At 37.6% G+C, this 19,985-nt stretch overlaps 1 protein-coding gene across 1 annotated transcript in view; it reads right to left on the reverse strand.

Annotated features, from left to right (window-relative positions):
* The window catches only part of OTOGL (otogelin like), a 101,815-nt gene that overhangs the window by 41,771 nt on the left and 40,059 nt on the right, over positions 1-19,985 (reverse strand). The window contains exons 26-30 of the mRNA XM_037388300.1: positions 8,042-8,176; positions 7,412-7,558; positions 5,663-5,782; positions 3,320-3,436; positions 358-514 (exon numbers count right to left, since the gene is read on the reverse strand). Of these exons, the coding sequence (XP_037244197.1) occupies positions 358-514; positions 3,320-3,436; positions 5,663-5,782; positions 7,412-7,558; positions 8,042-8,176 (676 nt within the window). The remainder of the gene's footprint in view (positions 1-357; positions 515-3,319; positions 3,437-5,662; positions 5,783-7,411; positions 7,559-8,041; positions 8,177-19,985) is intronic.

Here is a 19,985-nt window from a genome sequence, read left to right on the forward strand (position 1 = left end):
AGCAGACCTGAAGCATGAATTATTCTACAGCCAAGAATGCTTCTTACTGTCAATGAAAAGTTGAATGGACAGAATCTTTTTGCAGCCCTACACAGACCACTGGACGTACCTCAGATCTGGTAGACCAGTGTCTTTCCAACAGTCTCTGCGCTGGCGCACCCTGAGTACAGCCAGTCCTCTTCAATAAGACAGCAAATCTGGCTGTGTAAGACTAACAGCTAACACACAAACAGCTTGAAAAATGTGAAGAAGAACATTTTTATCCACTTGCTTCTGGCATATTTCTGTTACTGGGCAGCAAAAGAGCGAAGGTGCCTCAAAGATGAGTTCTGGTGTGAGGCCAATCCAGGTACATACCACAGAGCGAAGGAGATCGCCAGTGAACCACTGCTCCTTGCTGGCAGCACTTGTGGGCATAAGCTGCAATACTGGTACACAAGCACTCGCAATCCCCACCAAGATTGCAGTTGCATGTATCTGTGTGACAATTTTTCACAAAAGAAGTTACATCAATCTAGGGGAGAAAAAAGAAGGAAGGAAAAAAGACGGCTGGTGATTTAGTTGCATGAGCTGTACAAGTTCCTGTTGCACCATTTTTAGCAGGAGTACCACCTCTGGGTTGACTGAAAGTATTTAACACAAAAATAGGTATTTTCTAAGGTTTGGGTACATTCCTATACAAAAAGTACACTTCGAATTATCAGCTGTTACCTACATTACAGGCCAAGAGAAAATTTCAATCAGTGACTGTTATTAAGTATGTCTGTCCACACATTTGTTGTTCATTAATTTTGAGGAGTATATTGAAGCTGGCAGTTCTGTTTTTATAAGGCAAATGCTGCCATCTATAGTCATCCTGTCAGTTTTGTATGAACAACAGCAAGGAGCTACAGCTCTGGTTACCAAGTAATTAAAGTAATAATTTGTAGAAGTGGTTTTGGTGTGAGAAAGCTTGAGCATGCTGGGGACATTTTGCAGAAAAATGTTTCTGCATTTACCAAGATTTTAATATACCTTGCCTGTAAACCTTCATTAGATCAGAAACCACGTCCTCACTCTAAAATCCTATCACATTATTTTGTGGTTTTACACAATACACTATTTCTTGGATTTTGATCATATTTTTTGTAATGTTGAGCAATATTTCCAAAACAGTGTTCTTATTCAACACATGGAATGTTTAAAGCAATGCTTTTCTTTGGTTTAGACTCTGGTCTAGCTCAGTTGTAGAGCACTCAAATGGCACACATCAGATTGCAGAAATACCATCACAGTAACAAAGCAGCACTTATCTAACATGTAGACAGCTTCTCAGCTGGCGGTTGCTAGAAGCTGGCAGGGATACAAATGCTGTTTTTCTGCCTTCAGTGGAGAAAGATGCCATTTGCTTTCATTCTTTTTCTTATTTTGAAAATAGGGATACCACTGGGGTGGGGCACAAGATTTAGCTCCATAGAAAATGGCTGTAATAGCTTCACAGGAACCACCAAACCACAAATTGGCTCCAAAGAGCTCAACCTCTGTCTCATGTCTGCAGGACAGCATCTCTTCATGGGTCAGCAACATCCTGCTGTTGTGACAAACTGGGAGCCTTGGGTCAAACCTCCTGCTGAGTTCAGGAGTTATGAAGACCTTTTTTTCTGCAAGCGTTAAGGCTCCTCAGCCCCTGCTGAGTTCAGCGCTTAGCTGGGCAACTGCAATCCATCAGTCACTGCCAGCCAGAGATGCAAGGTTTTGTCTCCCTGAAAACAGGGGTTTCCAGCCTCAGCTGAACTCTGAGGCTGCCTGTTCCATGGGCAGGAGCTTGCCTCCATGCACAGCAGGATCTGCAGTGGGAATGAGTGTTAGAGCACTGCTCCAAGCATGTCCTGAGATCCACATCTACACCTTCTGTTCGTTCCATGTCCCCAGTGTCAGTCTCTGCTTGGGCTTTTTTTCTTGGTACCCAGTTCAGCACCCATTAAGCCAGCAGTCAGCTGCAGGTATCCTTGGCAGGAGGTCATTTTACGTCACATTTGTGAGTCATATTTTCACATGCTAATGCATAGGTTGTAAAAACACCTGAAACATGTTTGCTTTACAGGCTGTTCCATACAAAACAGATATGTGTATGTGAAAATACTTGATTACTAATTGAAGGACATGTTTTGCAACTAACATGCATTTTTTAATGTAATTATGCTAAATTTTTGGCATAATGTTTGCAGATTTTAATCACAGCATGGATAACCTATAGAAAATGAATGTTTAAGAGAAAGCATCTTTATGAGTTATAATAATACAGCTCCTTAAAAACTCTCAAAAAGTTCCATTTTTATTTATTATGTCCCACTTTGAAAATACACTCATCACTATGTTCTCAGGCACATGCTCAGAAAATTCTTTACATAGTAACTAAAGTCAACATTAATAAATCTCTCGGGTTAAACTACTGCAACCTCCTTTTCAGGCAAATTCCTAACCATGTTGATATCAAACTTCAGTCCTGAAAGTCAGGAGGTTCAGCTGGAACATCTAATGATCTCATTTAGTATTAATAGTCATAAAGAAAATAAGAGTCTGAGACAAAATGTCATAATAGTTCTTGCTTGCACAGGTGTAAAGAAGCCTTCGATATGCTACCTTTGATAAATCTGGGGGGCTAAAAACTGAAATAGGGGAAAATGTATAGAGCATGTCTTGCATTGATAAAGGGTAGACTGAAATGGAATAAAAGATTCCCACACAAACTATTGTCCCCATCTTGTCTAGACTGAACTTAAGGAAATTCTTGTACTCAAGTCCCAGGCTGAGCCAGGTATTGAGAAAACAAGGACATCAAACCTCAGAGTTTTGACAATAAGCAGATGGTGAGCTGTCAGCCAATTAAAAATAGTGATAGCTCTGAAGCTGAAATCTCTATTTCTCATATTTCTTTCTATATTGAGCAGGACAGTTAACAAAATAAAACCATTTAACATAAGCTGTAGCCGCTTTACAGAAATGCTTATTTTAGATTTCTACAATATATACAAAAGCCTTAAAAATTTAGCTACCTACATAAATAAAAGATATAAATAAAACCTAAAGAGAACAGAACCTTGATTATCCAGTCTACTAACTCATGGCTCTCAGTTATCACTATTATGTTTAGGCTCCAGTCTTGAAAGGAACAAGAAACTCTGCACAAACATAGCCCACCCACACAGAGGTACTTGCAGGGCTTTACTCTGTACCCTCCACAGCATTCAGACTGAGGGGAATGTCAAGAAGAAATTAATTACTGGAATTTTAATATTTTCCCACAGGAGAACACATCTGGGATATTTAATAAACTTACCACATTGCGACAAGGTGCAAAAACATCACTGTATAAAATGGAGCATTCCTTTTTGGCATAAGGGAACTTGCTCTGATGTACCTCACACGGTCTTAGTGTTTCATTTGGGCTCTTGCACTTAAAAACAAGCAAAACCACCACAGACATTTATACAAAGGTGTGTTGACCATGGATTCAGGTACACTATAGTATCATATAATTCAATATCTGCATACCCAGAAAACAAAAAGAAAGTTTAATTGCTCTCTTCATCTTCCCCTTTCCCTGATTTGTTGTTATAATTGAAAACATTTGCACAAAAAAAGAATCTTTGTGTTTTGTTCTAAGTACTAAAATGTTCCTGCTGTCTGCTCAGTGCGTAAAGACAAAATGTTTTCTTTGAGACACATTATAATCATTACCAGAGCAACCAACTATAACATCACAAACAAATACATGGTCCAAATCCATCCCTGGTGATTTTGCGCTGACTTTAAATGGAGTCACACTATGGATGGATTTAGCCCTGTAAGTTCAAATAAAGAAGCAGCAGTAGGAAGAGATCAACCCATAAAAAATAGAGTCAAAGATCATTGTGATAACTCAAAAATGGCTGAGATACAGCTCTTCTCTTACAGTCCCTCTTCAAGAAGAAAAACAAATGAACAGAAAAATATGACAAAACAACACTCAGCTCGGAAAACACAAGTTCACCCAAAACCATACTGTCTTGGTGCAGCAGGGAAGCCCATGAGGGGGTAATTATGGATCCGTAGGCAGCATTGGGGTGTCCCGGCACAGCCTCTGCTGCAGTGCAGTTGCCCACCTACACTGCCCTCCTGCGTGGATGCTCGGACACTGACTGCCGTTGGGGGATGTACTGTCAGTCCCAGGAGGGAGAAACCCTGGAAGCATCCCATGCTTCACAGTGCCAAAGCAAGCACGTTTGCCAGTAGCAGGGTTGGGTTCTAGGCCTCCAGCTATCATATACTCCTTTGCAGTATTTAGAGTTTGCGGAAAAGATGACCAGGATACATCTCTATGAAGGCCAAAGGTCCTTTCTGAAAAAGTCCCTAGTGCTTACTGCAGAGGCAGACAAAGTGTCGAGTTTGGGTGAGCACATGCTGCCTGTGAGGCCGATATTGAACTCAGATCCTGAGTGCTCAGGCAGCCACAGAGATCAGAAGATTACGTGACAATTTAGGGGGAAAAAATAATATATATATATATATAGCCAGAAAACGGCAAGTGCAAAACTGGGCTGCATAAGCAAAGGTCACAGCATCCTAGAAATTCGTGTGCTATGCAAACACTACACATATTTTTAAAGCAGCCGCTGAACTGAGAAATTGGAAAAGAAAAATTCATAGTCTTCATACAAAGTGTTTACACATGTCTTTACATACCACCTCCCAGATGAGCAGTATAACTAGCAATACTACACATTTGCCTTGTGTGCTCACACAATTTAAATATTTTATAAAGTAAAATAGATCCAAAGGGAGAGTCTGAGGGAGAGAAGCTTCAAAATCTTTACTCCAAAGCAGAGTAGGTATCATATTCTTTCATGAGGTGAGAGATTTTGGTTCAATTTCCTGCTGTGAGTCAAGGAGAGAACAGATTAAAAATTGGTTCTCACAGATGTACTAGGGGACTGCTTTACAAATACTGATGTTTCAGGGGGTTCACAAGGCTATAAAACCTTATATCTTCTCAGCACATATTAATAAAATACCTATTCTCCTATGTTATAAAGCACAGTTGAGGTCATCCACTCTCTACAGCCTCTTTCCTTCTCAGAAACCAAGTTTCCATGCTGGGTTCTGCCTGTTGCTGTTCTGAGCCTTTTCTGCTTCACCCCTTCACCATCACTGCTTTGTCAGTTTGTCCTCTGTTTACAAACTGTAACTAAAAAAAAAATCACCTTTTTTTCTCCAGTGTTCAGAAAAAAACTTTTTGCCAGACCTTTTTTCCCAGCATTCAGCTTTTATTTACTTTCATCTTGATGCCTTGAACACCAGAGAAATCACTATCGTTTTTAAAATTGGGTGAATTCAATATATCAGAAACAATGTATCAAATTTTGTAGAAAATTGGAATCCAGATAGCTTTGATAATTATCTTATGTAATGAAAAATATTTTCTTCCCTAAAGAGATATTTTAGTTTCATTTAACTTCAGTATGTTTGCTATCATGTAAGACATTAACACATTTCACATCTACAGAGATAGAAATTAAAATGTCCTCTTGTACATTGACCACAGGTTTACAAAATCCCTGTACACCATGTGCTTATAACATGTTCATTTATAAATTAAAATTTATATCCTTTTTTCTAAATTTTTACTTGACATGGGACTTACCTGTCCTAATACCCAGCTGTCTCCAAATACCTGTGCATTTCTTACTTCCATGTTGTTTGATGTAGTCAGATCATTTGAAGTGTATTTGTCAAAATTTCCACACAAACCTGCCAGTTTACCCTAAAAGAGAAGGATTTATTTTTTTACATATATTAACAGTCAATAATTAGTAAAAATAACATATATAATAAAACATTCTTAAACTGAAATAGGTGAATGCAACTCTGACTTAAATTTTGAAAATATCTGACACTCTGCTATGCTTACAGTTCCATATTGCAAATAATGTTTAATAGAAATTTGTTTTCCTTTTTTCTTCCTGTATTCCAGAACCTGTTCTTACAGTCTGCCTATGAAAAGGGACTGGAATCTAGGCATATTTTTTTCTGAAATCTTAGGAGTGCATCCAGTCCAAAAGCCAAAAGTTCAAGCTAATTACCTCATTATTGTGAAGCCTGACTAGTTGTTGTCACTAAAACTTGCTGCCTTTAATTTTGGCTCACAACAGCAAGAACATTTGCAATAGCATTTACAAAAGAGACAACTGCAACTGTTTTGTGTTGGGGCATGTGCTGCTGATGGAAAAAGTATATATACATTCATACAGAAAACGATATTTCTGCCAACAGTAAAATACAGAGTTGGATTTCTAGGGTGCTGTGGCTCTAATTATTTTTTTTTCCTTAAGTTCTGCTGCAGACATTGTCTTACTGAACAGGAGACTCTGAAATAAACAGTCATTGGAAACAGAGCTTGAGATATTTGTTGCATGCAACCTGCAGAACTCAGCTCCCTGCTAACTTACTCGAAAATATAATTATTTTTCAATATGTGTATTGATGGCTGATACATCAGCTTTTATGTGAAGTAAGCATTTTATGGCTATTGACTCAAAAGTCTATAATAATGTTGTTTTAAAACCAGATGAGATAGATGGTCATTGTAACTTTGACTTACACCTCAAAAAATCTGATATGTATTCTAGCATAGAGTACTTTCTTTTACTGGAAAAGGCCCCCTCTCGATACATGTGTTCATGGTTAAGACAAAGCAGGAATGTAATTATTGAATGTGCAGATAAGGTTACTCTGCCAGGACCCGAAGACTGAGTTGCAGAGACATCAAGGCAGATGATGATGTAGGAGTGGAACAGTGAAGAGCAACTGGCAGAAGAAGGAGTCTCATATTCTTCCCTGCATCATGGCTGAACCCTGTCACGGTATACTTGTTAGGTTTAAATATCGGTTTTTGTCTAGATCCTTTCCTGTATCTTGTTTTCTTAATTTAAACCCAAGATGTGACTCCATCTGTTCATCTCAGCAGCATCTACTACACCTCAGGGTGCAGTTCCATCATCAGCCTAATCCAATCTGTGCTACAAAGCTTCCATCTTTCATGTTTCCACTGACTTCAGCAATTATGAAAATATGCAGTGAACTGGGTAACTCAAAAGCAACCCTCTGTTCCCACCCCCAAAGTAACTTTGAGTCAGAGCTGAATCACTGCATATCTGGAAGGCTGCAGTGTGTGGAGCAACAGAGTAAACATGCGTGTTAGAACCACTCCTCTTCAGAAATTCAGCTATTAAATCACGTTCTCCATCTCGTCTTACCTGGGAAATGCCGGCAGATGAACACTGTGATAAACAGCTATATCGCTGGGAAAGTTAGTCATGGTGAAAAGTTATTTGATACGTGATCTCATTAGCAACACAGCTACACAAAATCACGGGTTTTCATTTTGGCTCACCTTCCATCGAGGTCCAACTTTAACATGCATCATTGTCTTCCTATCCCACAGAATTGTAATGTCCTGTTCTGGAAAGTGTATCACAGTATAATATCCAGCCTTCCAGAGCTGATAGTTAGATTTGTTTTCCTGTCCCCTTAAGGTCTTCTGACAGAAATTAATATTTATTAAGATTTAATAAAGTTATTCTACAAAGATAAGCAGTCAATTAATAACAAAATTTATAGTGAAGAATACTTTAGCATACAGCTGGATCAACAATATTACTATAAATGTTGTTTAATATTTTCATATTTTGTCTTTTCAATCATTCAGGTTTGCTTCAACTTTGTACTTCAGTTTCCCTTTCAAAACCAAGCGGAAAGAAACAAATGTCAACATGCTTCAACTGCTTGAGGCTTTTGAGCAGCCTGGTTTGTAGGACACATGGAACTTGGAGGGGGGGAAAAGAGGGAAAAAAAAGATTTTTTCTGGGACCTACTGCTTTATCCAGGCCTAACACTATGTTAACATAGGCATAGGTACTATGTTAACTCGGAGAGACATTTTCCAAAACCATGCTACTTTACAGCTGTAACTTTACAATGCTTATCTTAAAGGGCAACCCGAAAAGGAAAGAAAATAACTAACCTGCTTCTCAGAAGGTTCACTAAAATAAATCTCAGTGTCTCCAACCGTGATGAAAATATTCTTTGAGCAAACAATATCATTGTCAAAGCACTTTTTGTTCTGAGAAATTACAGATATATTTGAGTTATCTGTGCTCTGAAATATAAAGAAGAAATCATTTTACTCATAGATTCAATTGCATTTCACTCCTGCAGATTTATTCCAGACTTACCATCACATAAAGATGGATAACTTAGTATTTGCACATCTTTAAAATTACATGTAAGAAAGATACCAAACAAAGAAATACAGTTTTAATTTCAAAGCTGAACCCACAACCAACTCAAACATTGGAGTTAAACACATACAGCCATTACATTCAGCTGTGAGTCCTCTTTCTGAGGACTTCACAGACTCAGAGGATCAGCCTGCTGCTAAAATAAGAGTCTTGTTTAGGCTTTTAAAATGTGCTCATACATGGAATCCAATATTTACTGCACAGTATGGTTGTCAAAATCGAGACATGCTATAAAAAGAGCTTTATTTTTAAACCAAGGTACATGAGATCAAGCTGTTTCCATATTTTTAAAACTGAGAAACCTACCATCTGTCAGTAGTAGATAGAACAATTTTTGTACCACTACCCAACAAAATTCACAAACCCATGAGTCATACTCTATGTTATTAGAGGGAGCAAAGGTTTCTGCTGATATTTTTGTTTGTGTTGGTTTGTTGGGTTTTTTTACATTTAGATTTGTCTACTCTGTTGTCTTTTGATTTGCTGCTGATTCAAGTTTACTGTTGTTCCAATCCCATATCTGTTGGCTCTCTAGCCTGTAAATAAATTTTGCATTCTAGGCATGTAAAATTATTTTTGCACCTTGGCTTAGTATGTCTGTTTATTCACCTACAGCTTCCGTGGCTCTGTAACAGAGGGAAACACACATGCACCTTTTAATTCCCCATGCTAGGATTGGTACTGGAACAAAAAAGACCAGCTGTATTTTCAGAGTTGATACTTATTATTCCTCATTTTAATTTTCTTTTCAGTTCATTTTTGTACCAATCCTTGCAAGTCAACAAGAAGTCGTAACTACTGAAAAGCCTTGAGAGAGTTAACTTTATAACAACATTAATATAAACCAGTAACAGTGCTTCTGAATTAGTTTTTCATCAAATTCAGTCTTACAGTCATTACAAACTCAGACAGATACAAAATAAAAATCTTGGAGGTGACAAGCTATATCTCACCCACTGGATCATCCATTCTTGTATAAAACACTTGGTTAGCGCTGGAAACAAAAAGATGTTTAAACTTCTGTTCTTACTCCCACCCTCATTTAAACACTCTCTGGGACTGTGACTAGCTGAAACTAATTGCAGGTGCTAACGGGCACAGTGGGCAAAACGGGAATGGTGGCAGTTCCCCAGTCCTGGGAACTCTTCTTGGCTCCCAGTAATGCTCTTGGAGAGCTCCACTTGGTCACAATGGGAGGAATCCTTTGCCTTGGTTTGTGCCCACAGCATCTCTCACCAGAGCTTTGCTCCCTCCCTTGGTCAGTGTACCCCTGAAAACTGCTGGGTACATACTCTTAAATACTCCTTGCTGGTCTCACATTTGTACCCTTATTTGTTCTGTGCTCATCAGAATTCAAGAAAAAAAATCCATATTAGCAATTTTTCCTCACCAGTGAGAAATGTAGCATTTCTACATACTTTCTGTATGCAGCCTTTTTTTTTTTTTAGTAAAAGTCATAATGACCAAATGTTTAAAGAACATTTTCAATCTTAAAAAAAGAAATCAACCCAATCCTAGATGATGGGAAGTGTGTAAGTATTTTTGTTGCCAGACAGAGGAGGTGCTACAGCTTTGCTGCCCTTAGTCTAGCATGGCCCACAAGCCAGAGGATGCTGCTATTTGGCATAGAAAACACTCTACAGCAAATGTGAGTGAATGTGATGAATGTAAACTATAGGAGATTGCCTGCAAGCTCTATGTTACCTTAATGCCAAGGCTTAAGAAACAGGTGGTATGTGTGAGCCATCATCTTGGAAGACAACAGTTAAGGTGGGTAAAGTTAGCCAATAGCTGCTAGTGGTAAGAGGGTGTAGGAAATCAGCTCTTTACAATTTAGCAGGCGATCTCCATTTAAAACTGCTGAAAACTTCAGGGTAAAACAAAGTTCATCTGTTCCATTCTGTTGAAAAGTTGGTTTAGGTTGCACTCAGAATAAAATTGGTTACTAGCTTTTTGGGAAATATGCTGTGTTTTAATTAAGCCAGGCTTGCTGCTGGAGTCAGTCCAGTAATTATTCCCCTCCAAGTCAGATAACAGCCCAGAGCCTTTTTGGATTTATTGGAGGTGATGTGGTAAATTAAAAAGGAGACAAACTCTTTAGTCTGGTAGATAGGATGCAAGCTGATACATTCTGTGCTGGCCAAATGAAAAGTGACCAAGGAAGGTACCTCCCAACCATGAGTCAGTTTAGAAAAGGACTTTGTTTGTGGTCTATGGGTCTGTTTGATGCCTAGGACATTGTGGGCTGTTTTCATTGCAGTTAGCTTAGCCTCAGCAAAAGGGGACACTGAGTTAATAGGGAAACAGTGTCTTCACGTAAGGAAAGAGATGGAGGGCTTTATTTTAAATAAGGGTAGTTAATTCAGGCTAATTATCCCACAGTAAAAATACACTTTTTTGGCAATGAAGACAAGTTCTTGGAGCTGCAGGGGGTAGCTGTACTAGCTATGCTAAATGAAGCTGCTGCCTGTGCCTTCTGATAGCCCAGGCCAATCCCTTCAGCTGGACAGCATCAACTTACTCAAGTCAGAAGTTTTTGTGTATGGTTGGGATTTGAGCCAAGGGCAAAAGTTGAGTTATGTTTCAAGTTAACTCTGCAGTAGAGAGAAGCCTGGAGATGCAGTGTTTTGCTGACCAAAGCCAGAACAGGGAGCCCTGAAAACATGTGAAGTACTTCCTTACTTGTAGGACTGCTTGTTGGTGTTAAATTACTAGAAATGATGCAGGATAGAAATGCAGGGAGGCAGTGGTAGTGGTTCAGCAGAGCTATGAGTAAGCCAGACATTTATGAAAAAAGAGCTTTGTATTGAATCTTGAGTCTTCTGTGCTTTCTTTCTTTCTAATTAAATTTTAGACCTAAACTCAATTACAGAAACACCATTATGGATTATGTATCTGTTGTGGCTCAAAGCTTTCATGATAAGATTTGCTTTACACACATACCCTTGCCATCCTCTCCATACACTTCAATAAAAATTGAGTCCTTTCCCAGCTATACAGTACCAGCCAAATTCAAAATTTAATGACAGCTTCTATCATAGTCTTCAAATTAACTTGTAACTGCTACATGTGCAGCATCTTCTTTCAGCACAGAAGAAATTAAGTGTATAGAAACTTAGCACTTAACTGTTGCCAACACAAAAGAACAGGGACCTTTCAGATAAAGTGAGGATCATCTTTTAATGTTTGGCTGAGACAGTGAGGTCTTGGGTAAATCTCGACAGCTCTTAGGGACTGTAACAGTATAAATTATAATGATCAAGTTCCATCTCTCTGATCTGCACTGGATCCACACAGGTATGAAAACAAGCTTCTCTCACTACCGCTGGAAGAAATGTCGGAAGAGTAGACACTTGGAGCAGGTCTAATGAATAAGAAGGTGGGGGATTTTGTTGGTTTTCTTTTTTTTCCCCTGCACAGTCTCTTTCCAAGACAGAGTCGCTCTTTACCTTTTTAGGTAAAATGCACCCAACAGGGGATGTACTACAGTTCATCATGTGAAACCTACTTATGCTGACAGAAACTAGAAATAAAATGGTTTTCCCACTGCAAGAGTATCTTCCCACGTAAATTACCATATCCAGTCTGTTCTAACTTAATATCAGTTTCTTTGTGATAACATGGAGTTGCCAAGCAACAGGGAAGACAGAGTCATAGCTCCGGGCAGTCAGTCAAAAGCGCATTGTCAGTCCTGCTTCTCAGGACATTATTTTTCTAGACTTCACTGCACTTTTTTTCCATATTTCTTCCTAGCCGGAAAAGCTCCTAGCCAAAAAACCAAAGCACTGCTTTCCTTTTTTTTTTTTTTTTTTTTTTGGGTGGGGGGGCGGGGTGGGGGTTTGATTTTTTTGTTGTTTGGTTGTTTTTTTGGTTGGTTCTTTTTTAGTGCTTGGGGATGCTAGGGTTTATTTTTGTTAGAAAATTTCTGTTTCAATATCCCATTAGAAATTTTCTATCACTATCAACCAATGACAACACCGTGCAGTCTGCTTACATAGTCATGTAATGCAGAATGGGAGAAAACAATTTGAAAGTGAGTGTGTTTATCTTCTTTGAAAGTTTCATTAAAATATCTCTTACTGCTCAATGTAAAGACTCATTCTTTTCCATTCTTAATACCCTGATTTCCCCATTGTTTTTGTTTTGTTCCCTACAATATGCTAACTTGCAAACTAGGGTGACCATAAAAGCATCTAGGGACATACTGGGAACTGGATATAGATTAGTCCTATTTTCATTTTGTTTTAATTACTTTAGAGGCTTACATGTATCTAACCACATGCACAAACAAATGCAAAAAGCTCTAAAAATACTGAAAAAAATATACAGTAGTTCAAAAAGTAGAATTTGCTTTCTCATTCCTACATAATTTCAGAGAGATACAATTAGTTCTGTTCTAACTTAAACTTCCATGAAATTTTAGGGAAACTCAGAACTAGTTTGGTAGTTGTTCATTGGTCTCCAAGTTTCTTCTGAAGGAACTTAACATTTGAAGCTATTACTTCTAGTAAGCTTGATCCTAGGAGAAGTAAAGCATCTTAGCCCATATTTAGTGAGCATTTAAGCATAAATATTTAAGTGGTTTTGGAGAGCAGACAAATACCTCGGCATCTGACATGATCTTGCCCTGCTAGTTTCTTGTGCCATTTTACAGGGGGGTTGATCTCCAGATAATCAGTGAAAACACATTAATTATGGAAAGCTAATTCATAATTTACATCAAGAAATGTCTCCTATCGGAAGGCTTCTTTCATTTTGCTGGGTAATAATTTCTTCTGTACCATTCCAAAATTATATATATACATTCTATGTAACTTTATTTAATACTTGCTTTTGCATCCTGTACAAATTGGTATTGTCAAATGCTTTTCCCCATAGCAATTCAAAAATTGGAGTAATATTGCTTGGCGTCAGGAGATGGCACTGATACACACTGTCTCAGTTTGGGAAGTTGGGAAACAATATTATAGGAAAGATAGTAGGTGATCCACTTACAGAAGAGAGAAAAGGAATAGTAAGAGTATTTTTTTTTCCACTGATGTTATGTATTTCTATGCAATTTTTTTAAAAAAACCAACATCCACAGTTAGGAACTAAGAACCTAAGAGCTAAATTGCTCATGCACGCGCACATGCACATAAATTCTCTTTTCCTCAGCATCTTCTACAGCGCTGCAGATTATGTGATTATTTTCACTTAAAATATGGCAAAGAAACTTGCAATACACCTGTAAGACATGACACATTTCTAGCATTGTAGCAGTTGAGGAGAAATGAAGGAGAGCAACATGACTGAGTAGATTCACTGATGCAAATTAAAAGGGAGTGAGATTATTCCAACTACTGACTCATCCTCATACAACTTCCAGATGTCTGCTAATGCATCCACAATAATTCTTTCCTATTTCTTTAAAAGTGACTTCCCAAAAGGATACATCTCAAGCAGAATAAACTCTCAGCAGCTCTTGAGAAACATGCATTATGTGTGTATGTATATAAGCAATAGGAAAAATAAATCACTGTATCATATTTTCTTTATTATACCTAGTCATTTTGTGGGAGATTTTATGGCAATATAGAGTTCTGAGGTTTTGTGTTCTGAATGTTCTGAGGTTTTGTCAACAATACTTTTAAAATACAAATTTTTTTTTAAAATCTACTACTAATAATGAAAAGTACACGATGGAATATTTTACTTGATATACTTCAAAACCATGTTCTGAGTCAACGTTTGAAAAAGTTGATTAATCAGGCAGAGATCACTGGAAAGATTTTGTTTTTCTTCTTTTACATGTTAAGAGAACTATATTAAAAGGTTTGAGAAAAAAATCATTTAAAGCAGATTTTCTTTTGTTTCATTTACTTAGCTTTGCCTGCTTGTGTATCAGATTTGGCTTTTGCACAGGTCACATTACTGTAAACCCTTTCTAATTAAAAATGAGAGATTCTGAAGATTAAGGATTGGGAATATTCAAATATTCGTTTACAAGTGACACATTCTGCAACACAAGCTATATGCTGAATCATATATCAACAGCACAGTTGGTGGTGTTAGTTTTAAATATCTAAATGTATTTGTATGAGACCTATTAGTATTGTTTTATTAATAACTGCATGATAAATGTCAATATTTTGTCACTGTTGGTTAACAATAAAGCACAACATAACAGGAAATAAAAGGACAAGACATAGTGGTGATAAATTTGCCTTTTCTGGGCTCCAGCAAATGATGGCAGGATCTAGAAAGCTGGAAGTTGCAAAAAGCATTTTTTTTTTCAATATAAGAAATGTTAGATGTGTTCATTTACACTGATGTTTAGCTTCTATGCATTCAGAAACAAAATTATTCATACCCTGACCTAAACCAGAGTAAATTTAAACCACAGTTCTTGTAGCTCCCTGACAACACCTAGAGTCAGAGGCTATAAACTGCTAAGCAGCATCTACAGGTGACTAGCCTGAGCATCCTCCCACTTCAAACACAGCAAAAGGCTTTTATTTTACTGCTGCCAACATATGTACAGCTTCCTGAAACAGCAGTACCTGATGCTGGTTTTTGCTCATCTTTGACTGCTGTATCAGTAAAAGATGGGCATCAACAGTCAACAAAGCTGTACCACCAGAAGCAATCCAACTCTAGCAGTCATTCTTAGAGTTAACTGTCTTTTCAGGCAGCCATCATATTATAACATTTTAGAGCCAGTGCAGCAAAAAGGCTGTTGAATGCTGAACATTAACCCAAAAGCAGAAATTCAAGGCAAAAAGGTCATTTTCTTCAAGCTGTGTGGTCGCTGAATGACAAGGTCCTCAGAAAGAGGATCCAACTTCTGAGTCACACCATGCACACACTGCCTCCAAATAGCCATTCTCATGGCAAGAAACTTTCCCCCAAGCGTTTCCTGGAAGCCCTCCATGCTAATCTGCACAAATTGAAAGAAATCTTTCCTTTGTTGGAGAATAAATGAGTCACTCACTGCATAATTTAATGGTCTGGAGAATCAGGTGGTGGAGAGGGAAAGGCATGTAGAGGTAATTGAGTCTGAAATCATTTATCTGGAGAAAATGGAACCAGAGCGTAAATCCATTGCCAACTGTAATCAAATCTTTTTCTCACAGAAGGGCTAAAACAAATGGAAAAACAGGTACAAGCCAACGTTGTCTGAGCCCTGTGCTTCCCAGCTGAAGGCAAGGATGGAAAGGGTTGTCTCACACAGTGAGCTGGCTACTTACCCATACAGGACTTCCAGAGACCCAGAAAAAAGAGGGCACCCAGAAAGGTTTCCTCTGAAATCATGGGACTGATGAAAAGCAGACTGTTGGTATTCTTTGCAACTAGAGCAGGGCAAACTATTCACAGTAAATAGTATTTTCACTGAAATATTTTCTCTCTTCTTTTCTAGACACAAATTTGCATGAAAATTGTCAAGAAATGCATCATTATTTCTACACAATTACTGTTGCTGTAAATTATTTGACAAGTGGTTTAGGTGGACATATTTTGGCACATCACTACTCATGAAACTCTGCTGGAATGTGGCTTTGAGCATTAGATATGCTATGTTAATTAAAAAATTAAAAGCATTCTGATTGGAAACCCATGTTACTGTTTTATTCCTTGAATAGATGAAAATTACTTTTAGAGTTAGGTTTCCAATTTAGAATATTTGTAATTTCAAATTCAACATTATTTACTTTCCCATTAAAATCTTCAGAATCTATTAAAAGAAAGTATTTGTCTTAACTATGAACAGTCAGCTTGACAATGTTGGTTAACCACAAACCTGCAACTTTATTCCTCTATAGAGTAACTAACAGCAAGCAGAATGTATTTATTTTTCAAACAGGCTATAAGAGAGACCATGCAAAATACCATTTAATTCTGCAGATTTCCCACCTTCATGGATCTGCAGACTAGCCACCTGGCACAAGTGATGCTGAAAAAAGCTGTGCAAAATATTACAGATATTCAATAAAGAGAAATGGGATAAAGGCTACTTCTGCCTCCTGAAATGTAACAGATGAGTAATTGAGGAATTGTTGCTCTGTGTGTGATTGCTCCAGCTTATGCCCAGTCATCATTTAACAAATTTACCAATCAAATATATCAGCAAGTAAGAGGTAAAAGATTATCAGTGCATCAACCAAATTTTGTATTAAGTATTCTAATAAAAGCATCATAGCCTAAGAGCTTTGAACTTGTCTCAAGTTACAAAAGAAGGGGTATGCAAGAAAACAGCTCCCTTGCTGTATTCCCCAAGGCAGACCAGGTATCAGCACTGGGGGCTGATCACCAATAGGATAATCATTTGGGAAACTGTAGTACTGGTTCACCAGATCATTCATGTTTTGTTAAATGAACTTCTGCCTTAACAAATGGGGTCTCATACGGTGTCTCCCGATCCAGAAGAGTTACATCTGCATTTCTAATTGGCATAACAGTTCAATCATTTGATCAAATGTCTGGTTGCTGCTTTCATAATCCTCCAACACACTAAATCTAGTTATAACTTTGGCTTTAAAAGAGCCTTCATGGTTGCATTAAAAACTTTAAAAAGGTGACTTTAAAATGGCCAAATTCCCAATGTTAGATGAAAAGAAGTGAAAATATTTTATCACATACTTTAAAGTTAGGACTAATCTATAAAATGTGAATACTTGCGGGAGAGGGCTTAGTTCTGTTGACCTCAATCTTTAAGGATATGGGAATAAAACAGTCCTTCCTTTTCTTGGCTTTAGGACCTTATTGACAACCTACTAAAGTTAATGAACATACTTCAGTGGGTTGGTTTGAGGTTTTTTTTTTGAAGACAGATATGCATTAAAACAAACATCCCTCTTATTCAAGGATATTCTGACCAGTAGACTGTCCCTCTAAACTCTGGCTTGGAGACTCCCCCAAATTAGAGAAAATATAATTCTGCTTCTCAGAACAGAACAAGTCTGAGGGGCTCCAAGGGCACTGATCCTACAATCCTTAATAAACACACTGAACTGCAGGACTGAAAACCACCATAAAGCTAGGAAAAAGCCAACACCAACACACGTGATAGAAAGACAGTAATTTTACTATAAAAGCAGAAGTCTATGAAATAAACAAGTGGAAGAAACGGACCGCAAGTACAAATAATAAGCAGTAAAAGTTTGCTAGAAAAATAACATCATTGTGTTAGGGAAAGAATGTAGCATCATCAAAGACAGAAGATAAGCAAGAAAATGGAAGAAAGCAAGCTATTTAAGTATTTTTAATTAAGAAATTGGTTGGCTAAAATTCATCAATATTCAGATTAGCTAAGATGAATTGTTTACATGATCTACACTGATAAAACCTAAATTAATTGGTCTGCCAAGATTTTTCTTTTTTTTTTCCCTTTGTAATTATTGAGGGTTTTTAATGTCAGGAAGCAAATATTGATGTAATGTCAGTGTAATTTATCTGTACAGGGACTTTACTTCTCAGTGTGTAATGTAATTCCTAATTCCTTAAAAAAGATGAAGTTGTCATTTCATGAGACATTACTGCCTTAATTTTCTTAATTGCTACATTAAAACTTTTTGGTCATTTTCTGACTGATGGATATATCTGTTGAACTAGTTATAAAGGGCTTTTTCATATACCTACTGTCACCTTAAACAAAAAGGCCTGACAGGTGATACTGAGGTTGAAAACAAAGTCTGAAGTTTCATAATTGGCTGAAAGTTAATACTTAATTTTTCTCCCATAAGAGCCCAAGAGATCCTTATTAAAAACCTAGTAAAAGGTAAGGATGACTTTTTTGTTTGGTACAGTGCAATGCAGTGATATATTAAAGAGCTGTTCAAACAGATCACATTTAGGGAGGCTAACACCTGAAACAAACAGTGAGGGCTAGTAACAGGGATGGGATCAGTACATTATCATGCCACTGGAGACATGGGATTCAGGTGATAATTGTTGGACCCAGTTCTACGTCTGGGAAGAGCTAGTGTGCCAGCAAATTTATTGTAGTTATCATTTCCCTTAATGCACTGCCACACCACCTTGTTTAGAGTTATCTAGGATAGCAGAGACAACGCAGTCCACTTCTCACAGGAAATTAGTAGAAGGGAAAGGACAAAGTTATTACGATGTTCTATATACAATATTATAACCACTTCAGCTGTTTCAGTTTCAGGTGTTTGGTGAGCCTCTTACATGTTATCTATAAAGATCACCCTCGTAACAGCACTGCAAACTACCATAAAGTGAATGGATTGTGTACTAGCAACTGTCAAATCTGTGATGGTCTGTAATACCTTACAGGTGGGGAACATGAAGCACACTGCACATACTCCCCATGGCAGGGGGGTTGGACAAGGTGGTCTTTAAAGGTCCCTTCCAACTCAAACCATTCTGATTGTATGATTTAAATTAAAAAATAAATAGGTAGCATGGTTTAGGTGGCAAGACTGCCCTGGACAGCTGTGCTTGTCAAGGTGTTAAGCAAGGAATTTAAACTTTTGCAACTACATATACTTTCCCACCATTCATCTGGCTTGTTTATTTGGCTATAAAGAGGCTATACGAGACAGGACTCTTTTGCATACTTCTGAGCAAAGAGTAGCTCAAGGGATGCTCGTTGTATTACTCTGATACTACTATTAAAAATGTCACTGCAGATGGCCACAATATGGGGGAGGATGATTAAGAATAGACAGGCCATGGAAGCCTCTGCTCTAAAACCAACAAAGCATATTTCAAAAAAGAGCAGCCTCATCATGCTACCATGTCTGCACATATAATATAGTTTAACCACATCAGTATGTGGTACAACTGCATACATGCTATGTGCTACAACTGTGGTGTAACTGTGTACAAGCAAATAAGAACATATTTGAAACTGAAGAGATAGCACTGGATTATCACTCAGGCTGCCACTAGGAAGATGCCAATTACATTTGTTTCATACATTTTTTTCATAAAATTCCATTCCTGCATAGTAGTAGTTAATTTAGTGCCAATCTTTATGATAGCATAGTTACAGTTACTTTTCCTGTTCACTGATTTGCATTTTTCATTGCTGAATTTCATCCTTCACTTTATCATGCAGTATTTTCTGCCATAAGATCTTCTGAACCTTTTGGTGATCCTTCTTTATTTCATCTGTTCAGACTGACTCTACCATCACCATAACCACGTCAGCCCTCACACCACCTTTTCAAACTTGTTCCTGAAGATGCTGAACACAGATCTCAGCAGGGATCCCTATGGAATATCACCAGGATCTATCCATTCTAAAAAAAGGGCCATTTATTCCTGTCTTTTAACTTTTAACTTTGAATTTGTGTCTCAGAGAATCTTCACTCTCATTCTATGAGAGACTAGTCTCTAAAACATACTTGTTGAAATCTGTCTACAAAAGGTCTTTATGCTAAAATGTATGCATATTGACCTGTTCATCCTCATCCACATGTTTACTGTTTTCACAGAATAACTCAGAAAATTCATCACACATGACTTTCTTTTAGAAAAAAGAGTTCAACTCTTCCACAATTGTAATTTCTTTTTATTTTAATTTCCTTCATATGTAAATTAGACATATTGTTCTGTTCCTTCCAAATTCAGCCATGGTGTACTTTCAAAATATTTGGCTATATTGCCATCTTCCATTCCTCCAATTCCAGGATTGCACATCACATAGTTCATCAGTTC

This window comes from Falco rusticolus, chromosome 5 (genome assembly GCF_015220075.1).
Source record: "Falco rusticolus isolate bFalRus1 chromosome 5, bFalRus1.pri, whole genome shotgun sequence".
NCBI classification, from domain to species: Eukaryota; Metazoa; Chordata; class Aves; order Falconiformes; family Falconidae; genus Falco; species Falco rusticolus.